Source organism: Typopeltis vanoorti, chromosome 23 (genome assembly GCF_054136105.1).
Source record: "Typopeltis vanoorti isolate ZY-2024b chromosome 23, IOZ_Tvanoo_1.0, whole genome shotgun sequence".
Taxonomy (NCBI): Eukaryota; Metazoa; Arthropoda; class Arachnida; order Uropygi; family Thelyphonidae; genus Typopeltis; species Typopeltis vanoorti.
Window position 1 is genome coordinate 39,651,698 of NC_143571.1, and position 26,273 is coordinate 39,677,970.

Genomic DNA, 26,273 nt, shown 5'->3' on the forward strand with positions numbered 1-26,273 from the left:
AAGGTTAAGAAATAAGTAAAAATCTAATGATGTGCTTCTTGAGCAGATAGAGGTTGTAGTACTCTTTAAGGAATACAGAAGGTGGGAGGATATGACTGGATAGGACTGGTTATAGACCTGTGGTGGAGAAATCACAACCAACAAGTGACTTGGATATGACTGGTTATAGACCCAAAAATGAGTCACTGTGTTTATTTACAAATCCTAAAAGTATAAGAAATAAGGCAGATGAAACGGTTTCACTGATTGAGATTATTTGTCTCAAATCATTGGAATAAATAAGTGAAACATGATTAAATGAAAATGATATCCTAGCAGGAATAGAAATGGAAAGATACAGTATTTTTCGCGAGGATAGAAGGACAAGAAAAGTGGTGTGTGGGGGAGGAGTGCTGCTGATGATATGGCAGGGAAATTATGTCCACATAAGGTAGACGTGAAAGAGGGAAATCAGGACAATGGTTATGAGGCAGTGTAGTGTAATGTGAAGATTGACAGGATGACATATTTAGCTGGATGTTGCCATAAGCCTGGAAATGTGGACGGTGGTGATGAATAAATGTATAAACAACTTGAATTAGTGATCAAAGGAAGGGTAATCATTATGGGTGATTTTAATTATGGTGGTATACATTGGAATGAAGAAATAGCATTTGGTAATAAGGTAAATGGTCGATTGGTAGAGCCTCTGCTACTAATGGCTCAGTTAAGTAAGTTTGAGCGCGGTTAGTAGTTAGAAGGGGTCCAATCGTTCAATGCTGTTGGCACACTCTCCCTCGATGAGTCTTTGGACTCCCTGGAGGTGTATAATAATAATAATAATAACTATCTCAGTCCACATGTAAAGGAGGGCACATGAGGATCAAGAGTTTTAGATGTGATCATTTCATCAGAGGATGTAATTGTGAGTGGGGTTTCACTTTCTTCTAGTTGGTGAGAGTGAACATGAAGTGATCACCTGTGTTGTGGCTAGCCATATGCAGACTTTTGCGAGGAAAGGATATATGTGGAATTATAAAGCTGGTGATTATGACAAGCTAAGAATACAGCTTCAAACTATAGCATGGAATGAGGAGTTGAGCAGTAAGGAAATAAATGCTGCATGGGAACTGACAAAGAAATACATAACAGCTTCAATTTGTGAATGTATTCCAAAGGCCAAAAGACTGAATAACGTAGGTGTAAAATGGATGAATGAGAAGCTTAAACATGAAATCTGGAAGAAAAAGGCACTTTGGGGGAAGTACAAGATGAATAATAGTAATAATCAGTAATCAGTTGTTACATGAAGAGTATAAAGAACAAGCCAGGAGAGTGACTCAGTTAATAAGGAAAACAAAAGTGCAATATGAGCAAAAATTGGCAAATCAGGCAAAGAAAACCCTAGAGAGTATTTGAGATATGTGATGAGTAGAAGGAAGAATGATCATGGTAAGATGAAGTTAATGGATGAAAGTGGTAGAATGGTAACTGCTGCAGAAGACATTGTTGAGGTATTCAGTGATCAATTTATAATAGTGTTTCATTCTGATCAGGGTGGAATCATGAGGACATACGATTGGATGGCTTAAGTGTGAGTGAGCAGGAGGTATTTGAGGAAATAAACAACCTTGATGAAAATAAGGTAATAGGATTTGATGACATCTGAAGGGAATGTTCCAGAGAATTTGCAATAGCATTGGCATGCCTGTTTAATAACAGTCTTGGAACAGCACACGTTGCAAGGGAGTGAAAGGAGGGTAAAATTATTCCCCTGCATTAAGGCAGTGATATGGATGTAGCTTCAAATTATAGGCCAATCTGTATATCTGGAGTTGTGGTGAAGACTGGAGAGATTGGTGAGAAGTAGGATACAGAAATGGGTTGATAACAGCAGTATTCTCTGTGGTTATCAGCATGGGTTTGTTAAAGGGAGATCATATTTTACTAACTTACTTATGTACTATAACAAGGTGACAAATACCTTTGACAGGGGAGATGCATATACAGCGGTGGACCTGAATTTTGCAAAATCTTTCGATAGACTGGCACACAACAAACTGCTAAATAAATTGAAACTGATTGGATTGGATAATAGACATCTGTGTTGGATCAGTTGTATATGGGGGGTGTAGTATCCTGAAATAGGAAAGTCACTGGTGATGTACTGCAGGGATGTTTTGGGACTGTTGTTATTCAATTTCTATGTTAATGATACTGGGATGGATTTAATTAGTGATATGCTCTCCACAATTTTGCAGATGATGCAAAATTGTGGAGAGCAATGCAGAATAAAGCAGATGTATGGCCTTACAGGAGAACTCAAATAAACTGCACGAATGGGTAGGTAAGTGGAATTGTCAATTCAATGTTGCAAAGTGTAGTCGTTGAAAGTTTTTCTACTTGGTTACACTATAAATTAAAGATACCAAGAAATTATATACTTGGTTTAATCCTGTATCCAAGTGTAAGCAAACTAAGTTTGGCGCCTGAAGTATTTTCAGGACTGGGGCAACTCGTGGTAAAAATGGTATGACTTCACATCACTTGCCTTAGTATCCCATAATGCAAAGCACATCTCTTTGCAGACATGTATAATGCTATGCTCATGTCACCTTTACCATGAGTTGCCCCAGTCCTGAAAATACTTCAGGCGCAAACTTTGTTTGCTTATACTTGGATAAAGGATTAAACCAAGTATATAATTTTTGGTATCTTTAATTTATTGTATCAAAGCATACTATATCGTTTTGAGATTTGGTAAGCAATGATGGAATGCAAAGTACACACTTGGTGGGGAAACTTTAAAGGAAGTAGAGGAGATGAGAGATCTATGAGTGATGGTGGGTAAGGACCTGAAATTCAGGGATCACATAGCACAAGTTGTGAAGATGTCACATCAGATAATGTCAATGATGCAGAAAACCCTGACATGCAGAAATACAGAGGTTATGATGCTATTGTATAAGGCCTTGATCAAGCTTCATATAGATTATTATGCATAGATTTGGTCTCCAGGTTTTTATGATGACGAGAATATATTGGAAATTGTCCAGAGAAGCTTCACCAAGGTGGTCAGTGGTCTTTGGAATGTGGAGTACAAGGACAGATTGAGAGAATGTAAGTTGCAAAGCTTCATGAATAGGAGAAAAGGGGGGAGGGGATATGATTGAGACATATAGACTAGTCAGCGATTGTTATCAGGTTGACATGGAATAGATTTTTTACAGAATGAGAGGAAGGGGGGGATAGAAGAAGAGGCCATCACTGGAAACTGTATAAAGAGGATGTGAGCAGAAGAATGAAAAGATGTTCTTTGCATGGAGAATATATATTGAAATGGATTGCCCTGAGTGCATTGTGAACGTAGACACAAGGAATCAGTTTAAGATAAGATTTGGATGAGCATTGTGTGCATTAGTGTGTACCTCCCATGATGATTCTCTGACTCCATGGAGGTTGGATAATGATCGTGGGAGATACACACTATTGCACACAATGCTCATTCAAACCTTATCTTAAACTGATTCCCGACTTGCGTGAATTAGCAATTCACAAAGTACAGCGGGAAAGAACTGATGGTGAGTGAGCATGACTTATATGACGAATTAAGGAAACATGATACATAACTAAGTGTTTGGAGCAGATGTCCCAGGAGGTTACAATAGGTCTGATGCACTTTCTTTTTAATGAGTCTTACGATGGACAAAGCTTTAAAAAAAAAAAAAAAGTGGAAAGAGGACAAAACTGTGTAATGAGGTAATAAACTAAGACTATGAATTATATGCCAATTATATATGTGCCTGAAGTCGTTAAAGAGATTGGAGTTGGAGAGGTTATTGAGGACAAGATTCAGAGCTGAGTTGAGAAACAGCATTCTCTTTGATGGATAGCATGAGTCTGCTAAAGGGAAATTGTGTATTAGCAATATGCTTACTTATTATTACAAGGTGAAAAATGCATTTTACAAGGGAGATGTATATACAGTGGTATATTTAGATTACATTTTCTGAAAAAATCATGATGCTCCTAAAATGTTTAAAGTAGGGAAGAAAAAGCTAAGCTATTGATGACGATGGAGCAAACCCTTTGTAATGACTTGACTTATGCAACACCTAATATATCAGTTTCATCATTCATTCTGTTAAGTTTAGCTTAACTAAATACTATCATGATTGTAATACTCCCATTTTCCATACCTGACTATCTACTTTCTACCACAAAGAGAAAACACAAACAAAAATATACCAGAAACAACAAAAATACCACTATTGAAATGTCCTTGCATGCGATACAATCCAAACATATTCCTGAAATCAGGTTATCGTTATCAAATTTGAAGAAAAGAAATCCATATCATGTTTTCTAAATCACTAGCAATAAGAACTACCCAATGTACAATAAAAATAAATAAAAAAAATACCCTATTTACTGTCCCCTCATATCAATTAAAAAATATAAAATTCCTCCTCTGTACTCTCAAACCAGCCAAATTCCCAAATACTCTCAAATTTACCAAACTTCTCCTAACACGATTTACAAAAACCTTATGCTAGCTCACATTTAGTTTTTGGCTTTTCTAATCAGATGATACTAATTATGTATTGGGTTTTATCTTTACCCAAGTATAAGCGAACAAAGTTTGCACCTGAAGTACTTTCAGGACTGGGGCAACTTGTGGTAAAGGTGGTATAAGTTCTCATCACTTGCCTTAGCGTCTCCCATAATGCAAAGCACATTTCTTTGCAGACATGTATACTGCTATGCATTAAGGGAAGGGCCACTACCCAGACCGGTTTCAACATTTATTGAGGGCTCATCAGTGGGTGCCAGACCCAGAGGTGGTGATACTAAGGTGGAAGTAATGGAAAAGTCATATTTACCTATACGAGTTGCCAAAGGGTATCACACCCTATTATTAAAATTCTCTGGATTAGAGATGATAAGTTTATGGAAGTTTTTTTACTTGGCTATGCTACTAATTATATATTGGGTTTTATCCTTTATCCAAGGAAACAAAGTTTCCACCTGAAGTACTTTCAAGACTGCGGCAACTTATGGTATGAAAAAACTTCCATAAATTTATCGCTAATCCAGAGAATTTTAATAATAGGGTGTGACAGCCTTTGGCAACTCGTATAGGTAAATAATGACAGGTCCATTACTTCCATCTTAGTATCACCACCTCTGGGTCTGGCTCCCACTGATGAGATCTCAATAAAGGTCGAAACTGGTCTAGGTAGTGGCCCTTCCCTTAATGCATAGCAGTATACATGTCTGCAAGGAGATGTGCTTTGCATTATGGGAGATACTAAGGCAAGTGATGAGAAATTATACCACCTTTACCACGAGTTGCCTCAGTTCTGAAAATACTTCGGGTGCAAACTTTGTTTGCTTACAATTGGATAAAGGATAAAACCCAATATATAATTAGTAGCATAGCCAAGTGAAAAAACTTCCATAAACTAATATGATGATGTTTTAACGAAATGGCCAGCATCTGTCTGAATGTATTTTCTGCACTAAGTTGTTGCTATCTTGTACTCACTACTTTTAAGGACAAGTATTTTGTCAAATTTTTACCATCTTTACCTTCAAGAATTTTCCACATGTATGTAATTTAATATCTTTCAATTATTAGGGATGGGGGGGGATATGCGGAAAGTTCTGATAAGCATCTGGGCAAGAATGATATTAAAGCAACTGATATAACCAAAAGAAAGGACATACTATGTAGCAAAGTTATGAAAGTAACTTATGTTCTTATATCCTAGTATGTTCTTTCTTGTGGTGTGGTTATATCAGTTGCTTTAATATCATTTTTGTTCTAGGTGTTTATCAGAACTTTCCAGATCCCCCTCATAAAATCCCTATTAAATTTAACTTTTAAGCCAAGTCATTACAACGGGTCGATTTCACAAAGACATTTGATGGATTGCCACATGACAAGATGTAATCCATATACTTCTGTACAACCAAAGAAGTTGGATAATAGAATAGTACAATGGACTAGAGATTGGCTGCATGATAGGTATCAGCAAGTTGCATATAGAGGAGCAACATCACATCCCAAGGACCTACTTTGGTGCCACTGCTGTTTAACTTCAATGTTAATGATACTATGAAAGATATGAATGGTTAAATGCATTTTTTATATAAATAATAATTATTATTAATATATAAGCATTTCCAGGTGTCAGAAAACTCAGGAGACACACACACTAATCTTTATACACACGATAACTATCATACCTTTCCTTAAATTTATGAACCAATAGAGCACTCACAACTAATTCTGATCCATTCCAGTCATTTGCCATTCTCCAAACAAAAAATTTCATTTGAACACCCTTAGTAACCACACTCTTACAACTTCCAGTGGTGACCCATAGTTCTCTCTCTATTCACCATGTATTGAAAAATTTTTGTATGTACCTGAAAAGTATATTGAAAAATTGATGCTCCAAGAGAATGTGAATGCATGTGTAGATAAAAAAGGAAAGGTGTGTAGGTAAAACAGTTGGATTTCAAAAAGGTTTCAGAACTAAGATGAGTAAGGAAAAAAAGAAATGGCTTGTGGAATGTATGGAGAAGTTTAATAAGAGGTATCAATGAAACTTGTTATAGATCCAAGAATGAGCTATTATGTTTGTATATGAATGTTAGAAGTATCAGAAAGAAGGGAAATGGTTGCATTGAATAAGTTTGTTTACCTAAAAATTGTTGGAATAAGTGAGACATGGTTGGATGAGGATGACTTCCTGACAGGAATAGAGATGGAAGAGTATGATGTATTTCATGAAGATAGAAAGGGTAAAAGGGGAGGTAGAGTGCTACTGATGACAGAAAATGAGTTATGTCCATAAGGTACAAGGTAGAGATATAAGGATGAAATGGAGGTGAGTAGAAGGATATATTTTGTTGTATGTTGCTATAGACCTAGTAATATGGAAGATAGTGACTATGAAATGTATAAACAAATTAGCCAAGCAAATAGGAAAAGGTTGATTATTATGAGTGATTTTAATTATGACAATATAGACCAGGATGATGAGATAGCAATCGGAAGTAAAGAAAATGAGTTTTTTGAGTTTTTGAGGAACAACTACCAAAGGCAGTATGTAACAGAGAATATACAAGGATTGAGGGTCTATAATAACATCCTCAGATGTTATTATAAATGAGATGTCAAATCTCCCTCCATTTGGTGCGAGTGACCATGAAGTGATTACGTGAGTGGTTGCCAACCATGTAAAGACTTCCGTGAGGAAAGAGTATATGTAGAACTATATGGCTGGTGATTATGAGAAGCTTGCAGCTGTATCATGGAGTGAGGAATTAGGTGGAAAGGAGATCAATGCTGCTTGGGTGATATAGCAATGTCTAAATGTATTCCTAAGGTCAGAAGTCAGACTTTGAAAGGTTAAATGCTGCAAACTCGCCTCCTGCCTAAATGGCTGTCACTCCTTCTGGTCCCATGCCAGGGCTATTTAGCACAACTTCTGCCCACCCAGGTTTTCACCACTCTCACATCCAGATGGTACTGTAGTTTTCTCACCCAAAGACAAGGCCAGCTTACTGGCATAATTCTTCTCTTCAAATTTCTGCATTGATGACGGCAGAGTTACCTCCACACTACTGAGAACACCTCCTGAAGACAAACAAGCCATCTAGTCTTGATGGTATCCCACCTACTGTGTTAAAAAAATTGTGCCCCAGAACTAACTCCTATCCTGTATCATCTCTTCAATCTATCGTATTAAACTGGCATCTGGCCTACAACATGGAAGAAGATCCACATCCAGCCCATCCCAAAGAAAGGTGATAAAAAGTCAACCAAAGAATTACCATCCAATTGTTCTCACTTCTGTTCTCTATGAAATTATAGAGAAGGTCATCAACAACAAACTCTTGAACCACCTACATATGTGAAATAATCAGTGGCCAGCAGTATGGATTCTACCACTCACAATCCACAGCTGATCTTCTTGCTTTCACCACCTACTTCTGGACTCAAGCCATGGAGAATTTTAGAGAAACTCACGTGGTTGCCCTCAATATTTTAAAGCACTGGATTGAGTTTGGCACAGGGGCCTACTCAATAAACTGCCTTCCTCACTCTGCAACTGGATCACCAACTTTCTCAATGGCCACTCACTGTGTCATGGTGGACGGTTTACTATCCTCAAATTTCCCCACCAATGCAGGAGTACCCAGGGTTCTGTTCTTTCACCCACTCTCTTCCTCTTGTATATAAATGACTGCTCTCTCAGACTTCCAATCCTATCCATAGCTTTGCCAATGACAGTACAGTCCTCCTTTTCATTCAACAAACCTTGTAATGCTAAAGTATTAGAATCCTCAACATCTACCATGACCGGTGACCTGAACTCAGATCTCCTAGCTATATTCCAGTGGGGTAAGGACAACCTTGTACACTTCATAGAATTAATGTTGAAGAAGTTTTCCTTAAAATGGTGAGATTGGAGGAGAAGAAGTGATCATTCCTGGAAGCTGCATAAGGAGGGTGTGAGCAGGGCAATGACCAGTAGGTTTTTTGCATGGCGAGTTGAATGATTGAAATGCACTGCCTGAGAGTGTGGTGTCTGCAGAGAATTTCAATGTTTTTAAGGCACGGTATGATGAGCTGTGTGAACGACATAAGGGACCTCCTAGAGGAGTCTGTGACTCCATGGGGGTCTTAGGATAATATTATCATCATGATAATGATGATAATAATAATTTCTTTGTATCAGTCACATAGAACCCTTTAAATAACTTATAAGTCTCTATCATGGCTCACTTTTCCATCTTCAACTGAACTTTGCAACAGACACATTCAACTTATCCTAAAAGGGAACATTCCACAGACCTGTTGCCAGAATGGTCACCTGTCTCAGAATCCTGTCTACCACTTCCTGATCCCCAAGAAACCCAACTGATCAAATCTGTGCAAATTAATAAGTTGTGGCTGAATAATAGCATTATAATGTGAGGATAACAACCTCCTTATCTTTACTTGCCAGAATCTTTTTCAATGTTGAAGTAATCGTTTGAGCTATTTTGCCAACTTTTGCAATACACTCTCTGAATTTCAAATCTCTCTCTCTCTCTCTCTCCACCATCCTGCACAAATCCCTGAGTCTCATCAGTTTCTTACAATTCAGTACCATCAGTGTAAAACACATATCTAATCTTTTCAACAGCCTCAGTCGCACAACTGGAAAAACAATGGAACATTGCGCCTTTCGATTGGAAAAGACCTGTGTTCAATTCTCATCATGATGAGGGGAATCCTTACATGGGCTTTTTCAATTGAAGGTGAGTTAGCCGATCTCATATGCATAGCAGGGTTTTTTTCTCTCAGAAACTTGGGTTTTTCATCCTGCATGCAGACAAATCGGCCTTTGGAACACATGCAATTTACAGACAAAAAATACTGTTGTTGGTGATGATGGGTGGTAGATGGCATTGATGGTAGTAGAAGAATTAAGTAGCAGTGAAGAGGGTGAGATGTATTTAGCAAATTAGAGTGCCCTCCCATCATGAGTCCTTGGATTCCCTGGAGGTGTCACGTAATGATAATAATAATAATAATAATTTGTAACATTAAATTGGCAATCATTATCCTTCATCCACAATGCCAATTTATTTAAATCATTCTGCAGGATATCTACATCACCTTTATCAACTATTTTCTCTCCAGTTTTTCATGATCAGTAAACAACCGTATATCCTCACTTAAATCAGTCGTTATTATTATTAATATACAAATTAAAGAATAGATACCGTAGCACAGAGCCCTGAGGCACTCCACTATTCACCTGCATTCATCTAGTTTCTGCTCCACCATACAGTACTTTTTTTACACTATCGTTTTTTATTTTCGGACATTTTTATGGGCTAGTGCTCAAAATATTGTTAATGCATTAATTTACCACGCCAACGAGTTCCAGACGTATGAATACTTTCAGAGTTCTGATTGGTTTATTCAGAATCAGCCGTTAATGACGTCAACCAACAGAGTTAACAAAGGCAAGTGATTGGCTGAAGCCTGTTCACGGAGATAAGGTACCAGCAGTTTCGCCACAGCAACTGCGGGGTCTCTCAACCGGTTATCCCCTGGTGTATAAGACAACCCCAATATTTGGTTTATAAATTTTAGAAAAAGGTATCATCTCATACATGGAAAAATACGGTAATTCTGTTGTCATTTTATTATAAAATGTGAATAAATTATTAAAGCAGAACTTGACTTTTACAAAGCTATGCTGCCAACCATAGCCTATTGTATTCCTATCCATCCATTTCTAGATTTTATCTTTAACCCACTTTTCCAATAACCATCAATTCTGAGATACTAACTGGTCAGTAATTTGATACTTCTGTAGAAAGTATTTTTCACTTGGTGAGAAAATAAATAAACTTGCCAAGAAATTGTTGTTGCAATACACTAGTAAACATTCCTGTTAAAAGTAAAAAAAGAAAAAGAAATCAGCTAATACCTTTTATTCCCTTATAATGAGTAGGCGAGGACTTTTAATCCTATCCACATTTTTTTGGAGACTGAGTGGGCAGTTCAATTTCCACCAGTAAGTAAGGTACCACAGCACTTGTTTGCCAGTCTCTTCATCACTAATTATAAGCAGCAACTGATGAAGAGACTGGCAAACAAGTGCTGTGGTACCTAACCTTAACGGGATATGTTCTTGTTTGAAATAGCATTGGTTCTACAGTTGATTTTCTTGAGTTTACAGGACGAAAAACCTGCTTGCCTATGCCAGAGATCAACTAACTCAGTAACTGCCAAGTGCAGGAACTTAGAAAAAGTTCCTCCACTTGGCAACTAGACTTGAACTTAAGGTCTATCTTCGGACTGCCTAGCAAAGAGGATGCAAGAGGAGCTACACAGGCCTCCCTGTTAATAACATGTTCTTAAATTAAATTATATTTGCCAATAAATCATATTCTTGTTTGATCCTTTATTAAAGTGTAAGCAAACAAAGCTTGTGCATGAAGCATCTTCATGATTAGATTACTTGTATATAAATGCTGACGACTTCATATCAACTGCCTTAGTATCCCCATAATACAAAGCACACATCCTTTCTAACATGTATAATGCTATACATTATGGGAATGGCCACTACCCAGACTGGTTTCCATGTTTATTAAGGTCTTGTCAGTGGGAGCCAGACTCAGTAGAGATAAAGGTTGGATTAATGTAAAAGTCATATATTTTTATATACAAGTAGTTAAAAAAAAGTCTATCACCTTATTGTTAATATATTCTGGATTAAACATGAATATGATTCCTTGGTAAGTTTAATTTACTTTGTAACCAAGTGAAAAAACTTTCTACAACTATTTCTGATCCAAATATTTTAATAAGAAGATGATAGCCAGTTTTACTACTTGTATATCGGAAATATATATGTTTTGCATTAATTCAACCTTGGTAGTTCTTCTGGGTCTGGCTCCCACTGATGATATGCTTGATATTTTAATAAAGTTTGTGTTGGGTCTTGATTCTAGTAAATAGAGGGGGGGGGGTTCTGCTTGGTGGTAGGTTTTGCCTGTAGAGCCACTGATGAGAGTTTGATGCGTTTTGTAGTGATACTTTTAGGTCACTCAGAAGTGACCCAAAAGTATTCTAAGCGATTACTCTTAAGCTCAGTGCTTTAGAGTAATCTTGTCCTTCACTCAGAGTTTTTGGAGAGGTAATCCCCACACTTTACCTCAATTTTAATAACATTCGTCTTGGGGCTTGATTCCTGTGGGTAGAGTGATTCCATCTGGTGGCAGGTTTTTGCTTGTCACTGAGTAGAGCCACCAATTAAAGTTTAAGAATGATCCCTTTGGCTCACTCAGTGAGATTTAGAGTGATCTTATAGGTCAATCTGAGTGTTTGGAGGGAGGTACCCCCCCACACACACACACAGATCTTAACAGTACCTCAATTAAGGTCAAAATCAGTCTGGTTAGTGGCCCTTCCCATGTTGCATATCATTATGTACATACACAAGGAAGTGTGTTTTGCATTATATCTTTTCATATCAATTATATTTTTCATATCAATTGCTTTAGCATCAAATGCTAAAGCAATTGATATTGAAACTTAGATTAAGCAACCTTGGTTAGAGGCACTGCCAATTCTCATGCATATTCCTGTAACACATGGGACAATATGCCATTCACTCCCTCTGCTGTATGCACACTGATATTTTTCAATATGATGAACACCACCTGCTTATCTTCCTCAATTCACACATCAAGTCTTGTCACATCAGCAACTGCAAAATCTTTAGCTGTATGGTACACCCTTGTAAAGTGATGACTGCAATTCAACTATTTCTTCTGCTTCTGTCACATTCCTGCCATCAGCTGTATGGTACACCCTTGTAAAGTGATGACTCAGCAATTCAACTATTTCTTCTGCTTCTTTCACATTCCTGCCACCAGCACTTATTAAAGTTTTCCTTCTGCTTAATTCACTACATAGTGGAAAAGAAAAAAAAAACCTTTGGATTTACTTTGGCCTTTTAGCTAAATTTTCTCTCAGAATCTGATTTGGCCTTTCTTAATATACTAGTTAGCTTTCATACCTGCACTTTGTACTGCTTATGAATATGCTGAACACAATTTTCCTTTAAATTCCCTTCACAAAGTTTTCTTTTTTTTTTTTTCAGTTCCTGCTTTATATCTCTACTCATCGTGCACTTAAAACCTACTTTGTTTATCCTCCTGATGCAGTGTAATATTGCTTCACACAAGTAATCCCTGAGAACTTCCTATGCACTATTGACATTCTTTCCTTTGTAGTTTCTTGAGACATGGCACTGCTCCTAACTGTTTTCTTAGTCTGTCATAATTATGAGCTTTATAGTTCAGCATAAACTCTTTCCTGACATAGGATTCCATATGCTTAGCAACCTCTCAGAACAAAGACTACATGGCCAGTTCCCCAATTAAAGGCGGAGTTGATTAATTTTAACGGTATAGATGAGAACACAGACTGATAAGAAAATAACTATTTATTAACTTATTGCTGATATTTCGCTGATATTCTATCCAGCATCTTCAGAGCACAAAACCAGTTTGTCACAGTGTGTGTGAGACAACAACAATCTGGTATAAAACAATGGGACTAGTTTGAACAATTGTAACATACAACACAAAGACTAAAGTCCTAATTAGGTGGCATCTATATTGAGGTAAAAAAAAAAAAAAAAAAAACAGAAAGAGAAAACAGGTATTAATTTGTTCTTAAGATGACTGTCTCCCAAATCTCTTCCCCCATCCCCAATTTTTTTCCCCTTCAATTAGATGGCACCTAATTAGGACTTTAGTCTTTGTGTTGTATGTTACAACTGTTCAAACTTGTCCAATTGTTATACCGCATTGTTGTTGTCTTGCATACTGAGACAAACTAGTTTTGTGCTCTGATGATACTGGATAGAATACCAGCAATAAGTTAATAAATAGTTATTTTCTCATCAGTCTGTGTTCTCATCAATATCATTAAAATTAATCAACATGTACGACACAAACACATAAGCCTTCCCACATGTTTGAAAGCAGAGTGTTTGTCTTGCTTATGGATGCATCATTTGATGCTATTACCAGCTTCAGCACCCTCAAACCCAGGGTCCTCTCCATGGCATGCTTTTCTGGTAATAATCCATTAGCAACTATATACAAATTCCACTTCCATCTTGTCACATCCCTTTCCTCTAACCTATTTATCCACATAGTTCAAGCCTCCATAATAATTACTTGGCATGCATTATTGTGCTAATCTGCCAATGCATGGCACCCGCATCCTGTCAACCACTTCATCTATAGCAGCAAGAAACAATATATTTTGTCCTATTGCTTCTATCTCACACCAGATATCTCAAATGACTATATCCCCACACCTAAAATCTTCCTTAACTTCTTTTGCTGTTTGAAATTCTTCAGCTATCATCAGCAATACCTCATGTCCTGTTCTATTCCTTCCGTCCTCCCTGAAAATTCAACAATCTTTATATTCTATCCCTAACTATATCATTTTCTTTCAACTAGGTTTTGCTAATGTCAATGATTAGCCAATCTGATTGACCAATGCCAAAAACTTGTGCCTTTTATTTCTGATACTTCTGGCATTCATGCCCATGCATTTCACATCCCCCAAAGTTACCCTTTCAAACTTGTGAAACAGCATTCAGTATTGTATAATCATTTCCACACACACACACACACACACACACACACACACACACTCTCTCTCTCTCTCTCTCTCTCCTTTATCCCAGGAGTGGCTGCACCTACATTTGACTGCATGTCCTCTAGTTTTCCTAAATTTGCACTCTCAACCTCTCACTGAACAACACTCTCGTCAAATGTCTAACTCCAAAACAGTCAAATGAAGTCCATCAAACATACACGTCCTTTTGTCCATCAAATCACTCCACTCATCTATAAACTACACATAATCTCTCCTGCACAATTTTCTCATTGACTTATTAGCAAATCATGGCCCTTCTTCTCCGTTCAGTCCTATCATCCCAATTGCTGTTTTACTCTTCTTTTTCATTTCCATCATCAACTTTTTCATATCTTCTCCCAGTGCATATATTTCACCTTTCATGCAAGCCAAAACAATCAATTCTTTCACATCTCCCCATGCAAACTAACAGATTTACTATCATCCTTGAATCTTTGCTACTAGAATACATGCTGTTATCATTTTCTCATTAAGTACACCTCTTTTCATTGAATTGCCATACAAAACCTTCTCCTTTCTTTCGTACTCTTCCCATTCTTTTCTTTCACTCTCTCTCCTGCTGTAGCACACACTAATTTCTCCAGCTGCTTTAGTCTAGCTCATATTTTGTCTTGTCTTGCAAAGGACTCTGTGTAAGTGGCTATTTCTCCCTTCACTGTCACCTTATCATCCACATTCAGCTTCTTCTTCTTTCACACACTCATTCGTATTTTGTCCACCATCATTCACTCCTTCCATATTCTCTACAACACTTTCGGTATCCTGCCTTACATCATTAATATGATTTACTTATGTTACTCATCCATGTGCCACACAACTTGCATTTCTTGCACTTGCACACAAAACATTTCCAACATACTCTCTTTACTCTCACTTTCATACCATAAACCATTCACTCTTGCAATGGGTACATGCTTAACTCGGTGAATATGGATGTCTTGCTTCCATTTTCCTGGTACACATCAGTGCCATGAAAAATGCTTTTTGAATAATAATGCATATTAAAATTCACTGCCAAAATAATGCAAAGTTGGGAATAACAATGAGGAGTACAGCAGATTTGTGCTTTATAGGAGGACTTCAGAATACTGGTGAGTAGGCAAGTGAGTGGATTGCAAGTATAATGCTGAAAAGTGCAAACTTTTAAAATTCAGGTAGCAGAGATGAGATGCAGAATATACAATTGGGGTGGGGGTACCTTAGAGGAGTTTGAAATCTCTGGGTGATGGTGGATAAGAATCTAAAATTCTAGGGATACACTGTTAAAACTGCAAGGACAGCACACCTCATTATAGCAATTATTAATGAAGAGGATACAAATCCTTTGATGTTTATCTGCCAGTAAGCGAAACTCTAAGAACTAGGACTAAGATCTATGAGTTTCATACCGAAAAACTATCGGCAAATCCAAGTGTAAGTAACCACTTGGTAGTACAACACCAAGGCAACTCGTATCAAAGGTGGAGCAAGCTCCCTCATTATCCTTGATATTTTCTCATAATGTAAAAACACAGCCCCTAGGGGATGTAATACTATAATTACATTATGAGGAGAGGTCACTACCCAGACCGGTTTCAACCTTTTTTGAGGTCTCAGCAGTGAGTAGGTAAACCTGGAAGATAACAAGGTTTAAGTGAAAAGAACTTACATACCTTCACTATACGAATGCCACAAAGGTGTAAAGTTTATCTAATAAAATTTATCTAATATCTGATATAATTGCCATATAATAAAAGCCTTTTGGCTTTTATTATATGGCAATTATTATTATTATTATTATTATTATTTGACACCTCCAGGGAGTCCAAGGACTCATCGAGGGAGGGCACCTGCTCTACAACTCCGTCTCCACCAACTGACCACAACTACACCAATGCCATCTACGCTGACTATCACTGGTATTTCCACAGACAATCACAGACATCCATGCCCACAGCAGGATTTAAACCTACAGCCTTTTAGCTGGAGAGCAGATATGCTATCCACTCGGCAAACTAGGATGGCAAATAAAGACCTGTTTCCGCTCGGGAAACAGGTCTTTTATGCAATTATGCAGATGACATGTAGAAGACTGATATGTAAGTTGTATAAGTTGAATAAGGTAAGTTGTATAAGGAGAATGCTGGAGGGGATGGGGAGAGTTTTTTTTTTTTGCATACAGAACAGTGCCAATTGTCCACTGTTCTGTTTTGCATACAGAACAGTGGACAATTGGCATGTAAAATGAAGGAAATCAACAAACGCACATACACACACGTGTGTGTGTGTGTGTGTTTTAGAAGGACAAAGCAAAGAAGAGTGGCTCACAGGAGGCAAAACGTTTTTGATCATAAAGGATAAGGAAAAAGGTCCAAAGCCAGAAAACTTCTGACCAATAACCTGCTTGCCAAAACTTTTAAGCTACTCATAGGCATACTAGCTGACAAAGGGGGGGGGGGGGGGTGCATAGAGCACAGTGGACAATTGGCATGTAAAATGAAGGAAATCAACATGTGTGTGTATTTTAGAAGGGCAAAGCAAAGAAGAGTGGCTCACAGGAGACAAAACGTTTTTGATCATCAAGGATAAGGAAAAAGGTCCAAAGCCAGAAAACTTCTGACCAATAACCTGCTTGCCAAAACTTTTAAGCTACTCACAGGCACACTAGCTGACAAAATACACAGCTATCTTAAAGCAAATTCTTTTTTCCAATTGAACAAAAATATAGCAGCAAAAAATTCGAGAGGCACAAAAGACCAATTGCTGATTGACAAAATGATTTTGAAAAATTGCGCACGTAGAAAATTCAGCCTTCATATGGCTTGGATAGATTATAAAAAAGTGTTTGATTCAGTGCCTCGTAGTTGGATTTTAAAATGCACACAACTATTCGGTAATAGGGAAAACATATACAAAAATTCTTGCAAACTAGCATGAAAAATTGGAAAACAATGTTGGTTCCGAATGGAGAAGTAATTGGGGAGGTAAACATAAAAAGGGGTATTTTTCAAGGAGACTCATTATCTCCTTTATTGTTTATCATGTCACTGATCCCCTTAACTAGAAGTTTATATAAAACTGCTCATGGTTACCAAACTGCGCTGGTACAAAGATATCTCACCTTTTATACATCGACGATCTGAAGCTGTACGCAAAATTAGAGAATGAACTTGGATCATTGCTTAATACTGTGCACATATTCAGTCAAGATATATCAATGGATTTTGGCTTAGACAAATGCACAAATGCTGGACTAACAAGAAGAAAGTTTGAAGACCTGAAGGAAATCAAGCTACTCAATGGGAAGGAAATCAAGCTACTCAATGGCAAAAAAAATCAAGGCAATAAAATTCGAAGATAGCTACAAATATTTGGGAATTTTAGAAGCACCAGAAATTCTGCACAATAAGATCAAAGAAAAAACTAGAGCAGAATACATAGGGGAAAAAACTTGAGCAGAATGCATAAGGCGGCTAAGAAAACTCCTTAAGTCAATGCTTAAAGCTGGAAATTTGATAAAAGCAATTAATACCTGGGCCATACCTGGTTTGAGATATTCAGCAGGCATTGTTGAATGGATCCAGCTAGAGTTGGAAGATTTAGACTGAAAAACTCAAAAATTAATGACAATGACCATACCCTCAATCTTTGCAGTGACATTGATAGGCTCTATCCCTCACACAAAAAAAGGAGGCAGAGAAATTTCTAATTGAGGTAAGGAAAGAGGGTTTATTTAAATCTGGAGACAAAATTGGAGTACAAGACTAACCAAGTAAAAGTGAGAACTGAAAGATGGAAAAATAAGGCATTGCATGGACACGGAAAGTACCTTCAAACCATAGAGGACAGTGCTGACAGCAACTTGACCTGGCAACAGTTGAGAAACAGAGCACTAAAGAAAGAAACAGAGTCAGTAATTTTTGCAGCACAAGAACAGGTCATTAAAATTAACATTATGAAGACAAAAATACAAAAAAAATTCAAGAAGACAGTAAATGCAGATTGTGCAAAGAGAAGGAAGAAACGGTAGACAACATTATAAGTGAGCGCAGCAAAATCGCGCAAATTGAGTACTGTTAAGGCACAAAAATGTAGCTAAGATAATTCACTGGCATTTATGTAAAAAGTATGAGTTTAAAGTATCTAAAGACTTGGAAGCATAAAGTTGATCACAAGGTGACTGAGAATGAAAAAGCTAAAATAAAAGGATGGTGATTATGAAGAGCTCAGGAGACAGCTTGCAGGAGTAACATAGAATGAGGAGTTAGCTAGAAAAAAAAATCAATGCAGCTTGGAGGATATTCAAGAACTATCTAGTAGAAGCACTATCTAAATGTATTCCAAGAGTCAGAAGATTAAATAAGGTAGGTGTGAAATGGATGAATGAAGAGATTAAGAGAAAAAGGACATTATGGAAGCAGCACAAGAGAAGTGGTAATAACCAATTCCATAAGGATTACAAAGACCAGGCAAGGTAGGTGACTTGGTTGGTAAGGGTAGCAAAAGTGAGGTATGAGCAGCAGTAAGCTAATGAGGCCACAAATAATCCTAGGGAGTTCTTTCGATATGCAGTCAGAAAAAAAAAAAAGAATGATTATGAAAGGATGACACTGATTGGAAAAAATAGTATAAGGACAACTGTTGCGGAAGATATAGTGGAGAAAATTAATGAGCAGTTCATAAGGGTGTTTCTTTCTTGTGAATGTGACTTCATGGAGAAACTGAGAGCAGTTGATGATGGGGAAGAGAGACTGATTTTGCAAGTGAGTGAGCAAGAGGTGTATGGGAAGTTGAGCAAACTTGATGTTCATAAGGCTGTGGGACTTGAAAATATATCACCATGTATTCTGAAGGAATGCGCCAGGGAGTTGACATCTGCCTTGACATATCTTTTTAATATGAGTCTTGCACTGGGAGTGCAAGACTCATATTAAAGTGCCCTCCTTCCAAAGGAGTGGAAGGAGAGCAAGATTGTGCTGCTTCATAAGGATGGTGATAGAAATGAAGTATCCAATTCAATTATAGGCCTATCTGTGTGTCAGGTGTTGTGGTTAAGTTGCTGGAGAAGCTTGTGAGAACTGGGATCCAGAATTGGGTTCACAAAATGATATTATCTTTGATGGACAGTATGGATTTGCTAAAGGGAGGTCATGTTTTAGTAATCTACTTACTTATTGCAATAAGGTGACAGCTTCCTTGGACAGAGGAGAGGGATACACAGTAATATACTTCATTTTGCATAGGTTTTTGATAGATTGCTGCATGATAAGTTGATAATCAAACTAGAGTGGATTGGGTTGGATGTTAGATTAGTACATTGGATCAGAGACTGGCTATCTAATAGGTATCAGCAAATTGTGTATGGGAGAGCAATATCCCAGAAGAGGAAACTCACTAGTGGATTGCCTCAGGGTCTGTTTTAGGGCCATTACTGTTTAACTTGTATATTAATGATATTTGCAAAGATTTGGATGGATATATTCAGTTTATTGCAGATGATGCAAAGTTGGGACGAAGTATGAACAGTGGAGATGTTGTGGCCTTACAAGAAGACTTGAATAAATTGAGTGAATGTGAGTTCAATGTTGCAAAATGTAAAGTTTTAAAATTTGGGAAACAAAGATGGGATGTAGAAGTTATGCTTGGTGAGGATATTTTGTCGGAAGCAGAGGAAATAAGAGATCTTGGGGTGATCGGGATCTGAAATTTAGGGAACACATTGTCAAAATTGTGAGGACAACACATAGACTTCTGGGAATGATATGGAGGACAATGACTTATAGAAGTAGAGAGAGATTCTTGTTCCATTGTATAAGGCTTTGATTAAGCCATACATGGACTACTGTGCACAGATTTGGTCACCTGGTTTTCAAAAGGATGAAGAGATATTGGAAAGGGTCCAGAGGAGACTGACTAGGGTAGTTTCTGACCTCTGGAATGTCGAATATGAGGAAAGGTTGAGAAGATGTAATTTACAGAGTCTAGTCGATAGGAGGAAGAGGGGCAGGGGATGATAGAGACCTATAAGTTAGTAAGGAATTATTATAGGATCAATGTTTGAGAGGTTCTACAGAAAACAGTGGGAGATAAGGGGAGAACCAGAGGTCATCCCTGGAAGCTGGGTAAGGAGGGTTTAAGCATGGTAGTGAGAAGCAGGTTTTTGCATGCAGAGTTGTGAATGATTTTAATGCCTTGCCTGAGAATATGGTATCCGCAGAGAATTTGAGTGTGTTTAAGGTGCAGTATGATGAGCTGTGTGTATGATAAAAGGATTTCCTAGATGAGTCTTTGACTCCATGGGATCTTGGGATAATAATAATAATAATAAATATTCTTGGATTTCAAAATCCAGATTGACAAAAGCTTGGAATGTAATACACCCAATATAACAGTGGTTGAAAAAAGTGATAAAAAAACAAGGGTGTTCAGTTTATCAAAATAACAGTACCAGGAGATAGCCAAATTGATGAAAAAGAAACTGAAAAATTTACAAAGAATTGAGAGTTGTGAGTCGAAGTTGAACAAATTTGACAAAAGAAAACGAAAGTTGTTCTCATAATAATAGGTGCTTTAGGTCTCCATCCCCAAAACACTGAAAAACATTTAGAACACTCAAGTTGGATGGATTAAAAACTGGGTAGTTGCAAAAGGCTGCTTTGTACGGTACAGCATTCACATTCAGAAAGTATTTCCACAATTCATCGGCTCTTGGGTAGGGCTCGAATTTGTGGAATATAACCAGCCTTTTACATAAGGCAGAAGAAGCAAATCAAGCTTGGATGAATATATATATATATATATATATATATATATATGTATGTATGCATTAAAAAACATTACCATTGTTTGTCTCAAGTTCAGGGAAAAAAAGCTATTGACTAATGGCATATTCATTAGCATAGCAGGAATATTGGGCCCTCTTACATGTGGTGTGTTGTTGAGAATCTTGCAATCAGGCTATTGAGTTGAGTCCCATATAGATAGAGGCATTTAACATCTGAAGATATATGCATATAAGTTTTTGTTGTCCGTGCAGTTAGCCGAGTGGCTATGCACTTTGCAACCATATGCCTGGGAAAGGAGTGTCCTGGGTTCAATTCCCATCGCTGACGTGAGGAGTTTAAGGATCTTTCTCAGACACAGTCAAGTTAGCCGGTCTTGGATGTGGACTACAGGGTTTTTCTCCCCAGTTTATCTGGGGTTTTTCCTCCTGCAAGCAGGCAAACCAGCCCTGTGAACACATGCATCTACAGACATAGGACACACCGGGAAGCATAGGGCTAGCCACCTTATCCTCAGGATGGGTACGGCTTAGAAGGGCTAAGGATAGCTCCATAATAGACCACTAGGCCTAATATGTGAGGGGAAGAAGTAGTTTTTGTTTTTCTTTACTGTGCCAGTGCTAAAGTAAATTGCATTTTGCATACAAATTGTAATCCAGTCTGTTCAGAAAGAGCATCATGGTTTCTGAACTGAAGATTTTTCTGAATCTAGAGAGACTGAATAATAATAATAATAAAAACAAGAGTAACATCAAAACACAGAGAATTACAATTTAGAAAAAAAAAAAAAAAACTGAAGCAATATTGAAGTACAAGTAACAAAACTGGAATAATAACGTGTAGCAATTACCCATGCTAAATAACAAATGCATACCTGAATATTAAAAAAACATTCAAAATCCTTACTGTGTTGATTTATAAGCATACGAATGGAGATTCGGCTCATGTAAAATCTATCCAGGAAATACTGTATACTGTGTTCTGTTTGCAGATCAACATCTTGTGATTCTTTAAGTTCCACTATTCCTTGAGCCATTGTCTGGACAACATCATTATGACGATTGTGTATTTTTAACAGCCTTTCACAAAAGCTAAAAAAATGGAATAAAAAAAGAGCAGTTTTTATCATGTCAAAAATGGGTCATTCTAAATAAATTACTGGGGCTGCAGCTGCATAAGTTTTGATTTTGATAAAAGTGAGTTATTTTCTCACTCTATCCTTCAAATGGAAGAAGAAATGTTTTTTAATATTTTTCCCAGCATCCTATTAATTACTCTTAAAATCTGTTAATTAGTTAATTATTCTTTAATACACTAATTTATATATCAATGATATAAAAAAGATTTAGGGAGGGAGGGTATTCAGTTGTTTGCTGATGGTGCAAAACCAGGCAGGGCAATGTTTGATAAATAATGCTGATCCTGAAGGATGATTTAAATAAATTGGCATTATGGACAAAAGATAATGACAATCAATTTAATGTGCAAAATATAAGGTTATGCACTTCAGGTCTTCATATTTACTGTCATCATACTGATGGTAGTAAATTGCAGAAAATTAATAAGGGACTTGGGAGTAATGGTGAACAAAGAGTTGAAGTTAAGAGGGCATACTGCAAAAATTGGTAAAATAGCTCAAAGGAATATGTGGATGTTGAAATATATGTTAATAAGTAAAGATAGAGAGGTTATTATCTCTCTTTATATGGCTATGATTCACTGTATCTTGACTACTGTACACAGATTTGGTCACTTGGATTTTTTGGGGGGATCAGGAGACAGCAAAGAGAATTCAGAGACAAGTGACCAAACTTGTGACAGCTCTGTGGAATGCTCCCTATGAGGATAGGTTGAAGATGTGTGGGTCGCAAAGTTTAGTTGAAAAGCAAAAAAGATGGGACATAATAGAAACATATAAGCTATTACAGAGGTTTTATAAGATTGACACACAAAAAAATTTTCAGTACTTGACAAACAGAGAGAGAGAGAACAAAGGTCAATCATGGAAGTTGTGTAAGAGCGTGGTTAGTAAGGATGTGCAGAAGATTTTTTGCTTGGATAGCAGTGAAGGAGTGGAATGAACTGCCAGAATTAGTTGCGAGTACCCTGACAGTGAATGAGTTTAAGGAGAGGTATGATAGTCTGTGTGATAGTCTCCAGACTCCAGAGAGATTCCTGTATTATAATAATAATAATTATAGAAGCTATTTATAGAACCTTAACCAACTTAAATGTCTGAATCATATCACCTCTCTTCCTCCTATTCACAAGGTTTTGCAAACTGCATTCCCTCAATCTGTCTTCATATCCCAAAGAGCAGTTATCACTTTAGTCAATCTCCACTGGAATCTTTCGAATATACAGTATATCCCAATCACTATGAAAACCAGGGGACTAAATCTGTGCACAATCCATACGAGGCCTGATCAAGGCTTTATACAATGGAACCAGAGCCTCTTTATTTCTAAAAAGTAAGGGTCTCTACATCATTGCTATAACCTGATGTGATGACTTCGTAACTTCTGCAATGTGATCTCTGAACTTCCCACCACAACCCTGTCTCAAAACCTTCCACTTTGCAACACTGAACTGACAATTCCATACTGCTGTCCACTCATACAATCTATTCAAGTCCTCATAAGGCCAGAAATCTGCATGATTCCTCATCACTCTCCCTAGTTTGGCATCATGCTGCCAGCTAAACACAACCCAATATTATTAATATAAGAAGTAAATAACAATGGTATAAAACAGTCACCTGGGACACACCACTAGTGATTTTTCTCCTCCAGGAAAGTCACTAGCTGTCTCCTGGACTTCTCTTTATCACAACATTGTAATTCCACATATATCCTTTGCTCAGAGAAATTTTCATATGGTTAATACCAACCCAAGTGATCACGTCATTCTCACCTGCTGGAGGGAAGCATAAAATCCCACTCACAATCGCATTCTCTGATGAAATGATCAGATCTAAAACTCTCAATCCTCACATGCCCTCCTTTACACAATTCCCAAGAAGTGTTCTCTAGAAATTCATTTTCCTCACTTCCATATACTATCTCTTCATTCCAATCTATACTGCCATAATTAAAATCACCCATAATAATCAACCTTCCCTTGTTCACTAAACTAAGTAGCTTATACATTTCTTCATCACCACCCTTCATATTCCTTAGCCTATACCATCATCCAATTAATATCTCATCCTGTCAACCTCGTCTTACACGACATGGCCTCAAAATTGTTGCAACTATTTCCCTTTTTCATGTCTGCCTTATGTGGGCATAATTCCTCTGGTTAGAGGCAAATTCATCGAAAAACAGTTAATCGAAAGACAATTCATCGAATGCAATTCATCGAACAGCAATTCATCGAAAAAAGCAATTCATCGAAAAAAGCAATTCGCCGAATAAACAATTCATCGAACAACAATTTAACGAATGGCAATTAATCGAAAGGGCAATTCATCGAATGACCAATTCATCGAAAAGTAATTTTTCCTGCAAAGTATTTGTTTAAAAATCTTCAGTAACAATGCAATACATTACTCATGATACATACAACATATGGAAGTGGTCATTGAAAGATAATAATTGTTTTCTTGCATTTTAGAACATTTAATGTAAGTGTACATACTGCTTCATTGTGCAGATAGCGATTTATCTGTAGAGAAGACATTTCGTTCTACCAAATTTTGTCACAATAACTCTAGTCCAACTGAAATGAAAAATTTCATTAAATTTCATCCAGCCAGAGCGGAATTGCTATCATTTCGGAACTTCTTTACGGAAATGTTATGATAAAAGTGATCCATTTGGAACTAAAACTGAACCGTGCAGACAGCTTCTTGTACTGAAAACTTCTGCTAAGTCAGCGAGTTATTGTAATACATAATTTCGACACTTTTCTTTGTAGCCCCGAATATAGCTGAACTGAAAACTGGAAAGGTTCGACAAATTTTTGTAAAAATTTCAAATACCGAATCCGAGTAAAATTTGCCCATTAATAAATGTACAAGGTGCATAATTTTTATCAGTCCTCTTCAACTGAAGGTAAGTTAGTAGGCCTAATATGGAGGTGATTAGGCTTTTCCTCCTGGAAATAGGCAAATCAGTCCCATGAACACACATACATACAGACAGGAAACACTTATCGGACAATAAGAATCCATATTGTTCTATAATTATTCCTCAGTAAAGTAGCATTGCTATACCAACAATCATTATATTGAGGAGGATGAGGGAAATAGTATTAATCATTAATATTACTACTACTGCTACTACTACTAATAATTTTTTAAATAATAATAATAATAATAATAATAAATTGAATCTTTGATGTAAATATTTTTCACAGTATAATAATAAAATATAGGAATTCAGAGTAAAAATATTGGAAAACTTAAAGAAAAAAATCATTTCTGAAGATTTTTCAATCACGTTTCACTTATTTACTCCTGTTTCTGTTATTCCTCAATGACAGGAGTGACACATGCACTTATCTCTTCAAACCACTAACAAGTTTTCTTACACATCCTGAATGAAAAACAATAATTATTACGATTTCAGGAAACATAGGTGTTAATGGGTTTTAAGATTTGGTCTTCCTTGTGGTTTATCAGAATGCTTTAACATCATTTTTGTTCTAGGTGTTTATCAAAACTTTTCAGTCTCCCTCCCCTTCGTACAGCTAGTTACTTTCAACCGTTTCCTTTCACCACATCACTTGTGACTTCCTCTTCTGAGATATCACAAAGACACATGTTGATATATCAACAAGTCCTATATGCTGATTGATATCGAGTTTACTTAATTCCTCATGTATACCTCCAACTCACTTACCATCAGTGTTCCTCCTCCCTTCCCACTGACCTCGAGTTCTGTAGGATGTTATTTTTACGAGGATGAAATACCTTTATGAAATGTTCATTTAACATCTCAACTATATCCGCCTCAGTGGATATCATTCACTGCAACCAGTTTGCCCCGCAAAAAATCGCTTTCCGAATGAAGTCAGATAAATAGTAGTTTACCTGAAAGATATATCCCTCACAAAACAATTAAAAAAAAAAATTGCACACATCTTCACCCTACATGCCTTATAATTCATTTTTCGGTGAACTGTATTTTCGATGAATTCTGATTTTTCGATGAATTGTTGTTTTTCGATCAATTGTGTTTCGATGAATTGTCTTTTCGATTAACTGCTGATCGGTGAATTGCTTTTTTGGGGAATTGCCTTTCGAGGAATTGCTTTTTCGA

The 26,273-nt window shown here is 37.0% G+C and overlaps 1 protein-coding gene across 5 annotated transcripts in view; it reads right to left on the bottom strand.

Annotated features, from left to right (window-relative positions):
* Positions 1-26,273, bottom strand: part of LOC150093791 (pyruvate dehydrogenase (acetyl-transferring) kinase, mitochondrial-like) — a 280,509-nt gene that overhangs the window by 160,408 nt on the left and 93,828 nt on the right. For all 5 annotated transcript variants that reach the window (XM_090413176.1, XM_090413173.1, XM_090413178.1 and 2 more), the window contains exon 4: positions 21,916-22,100. In XM_090413176.1, coding sequence (XP_090269302.1) covers positions 21,916-22,100 — 185 coding nt within the window. The remainder of the gene's footprint in view (positions 1-21,915; positions 22,101-26,273) is intronic.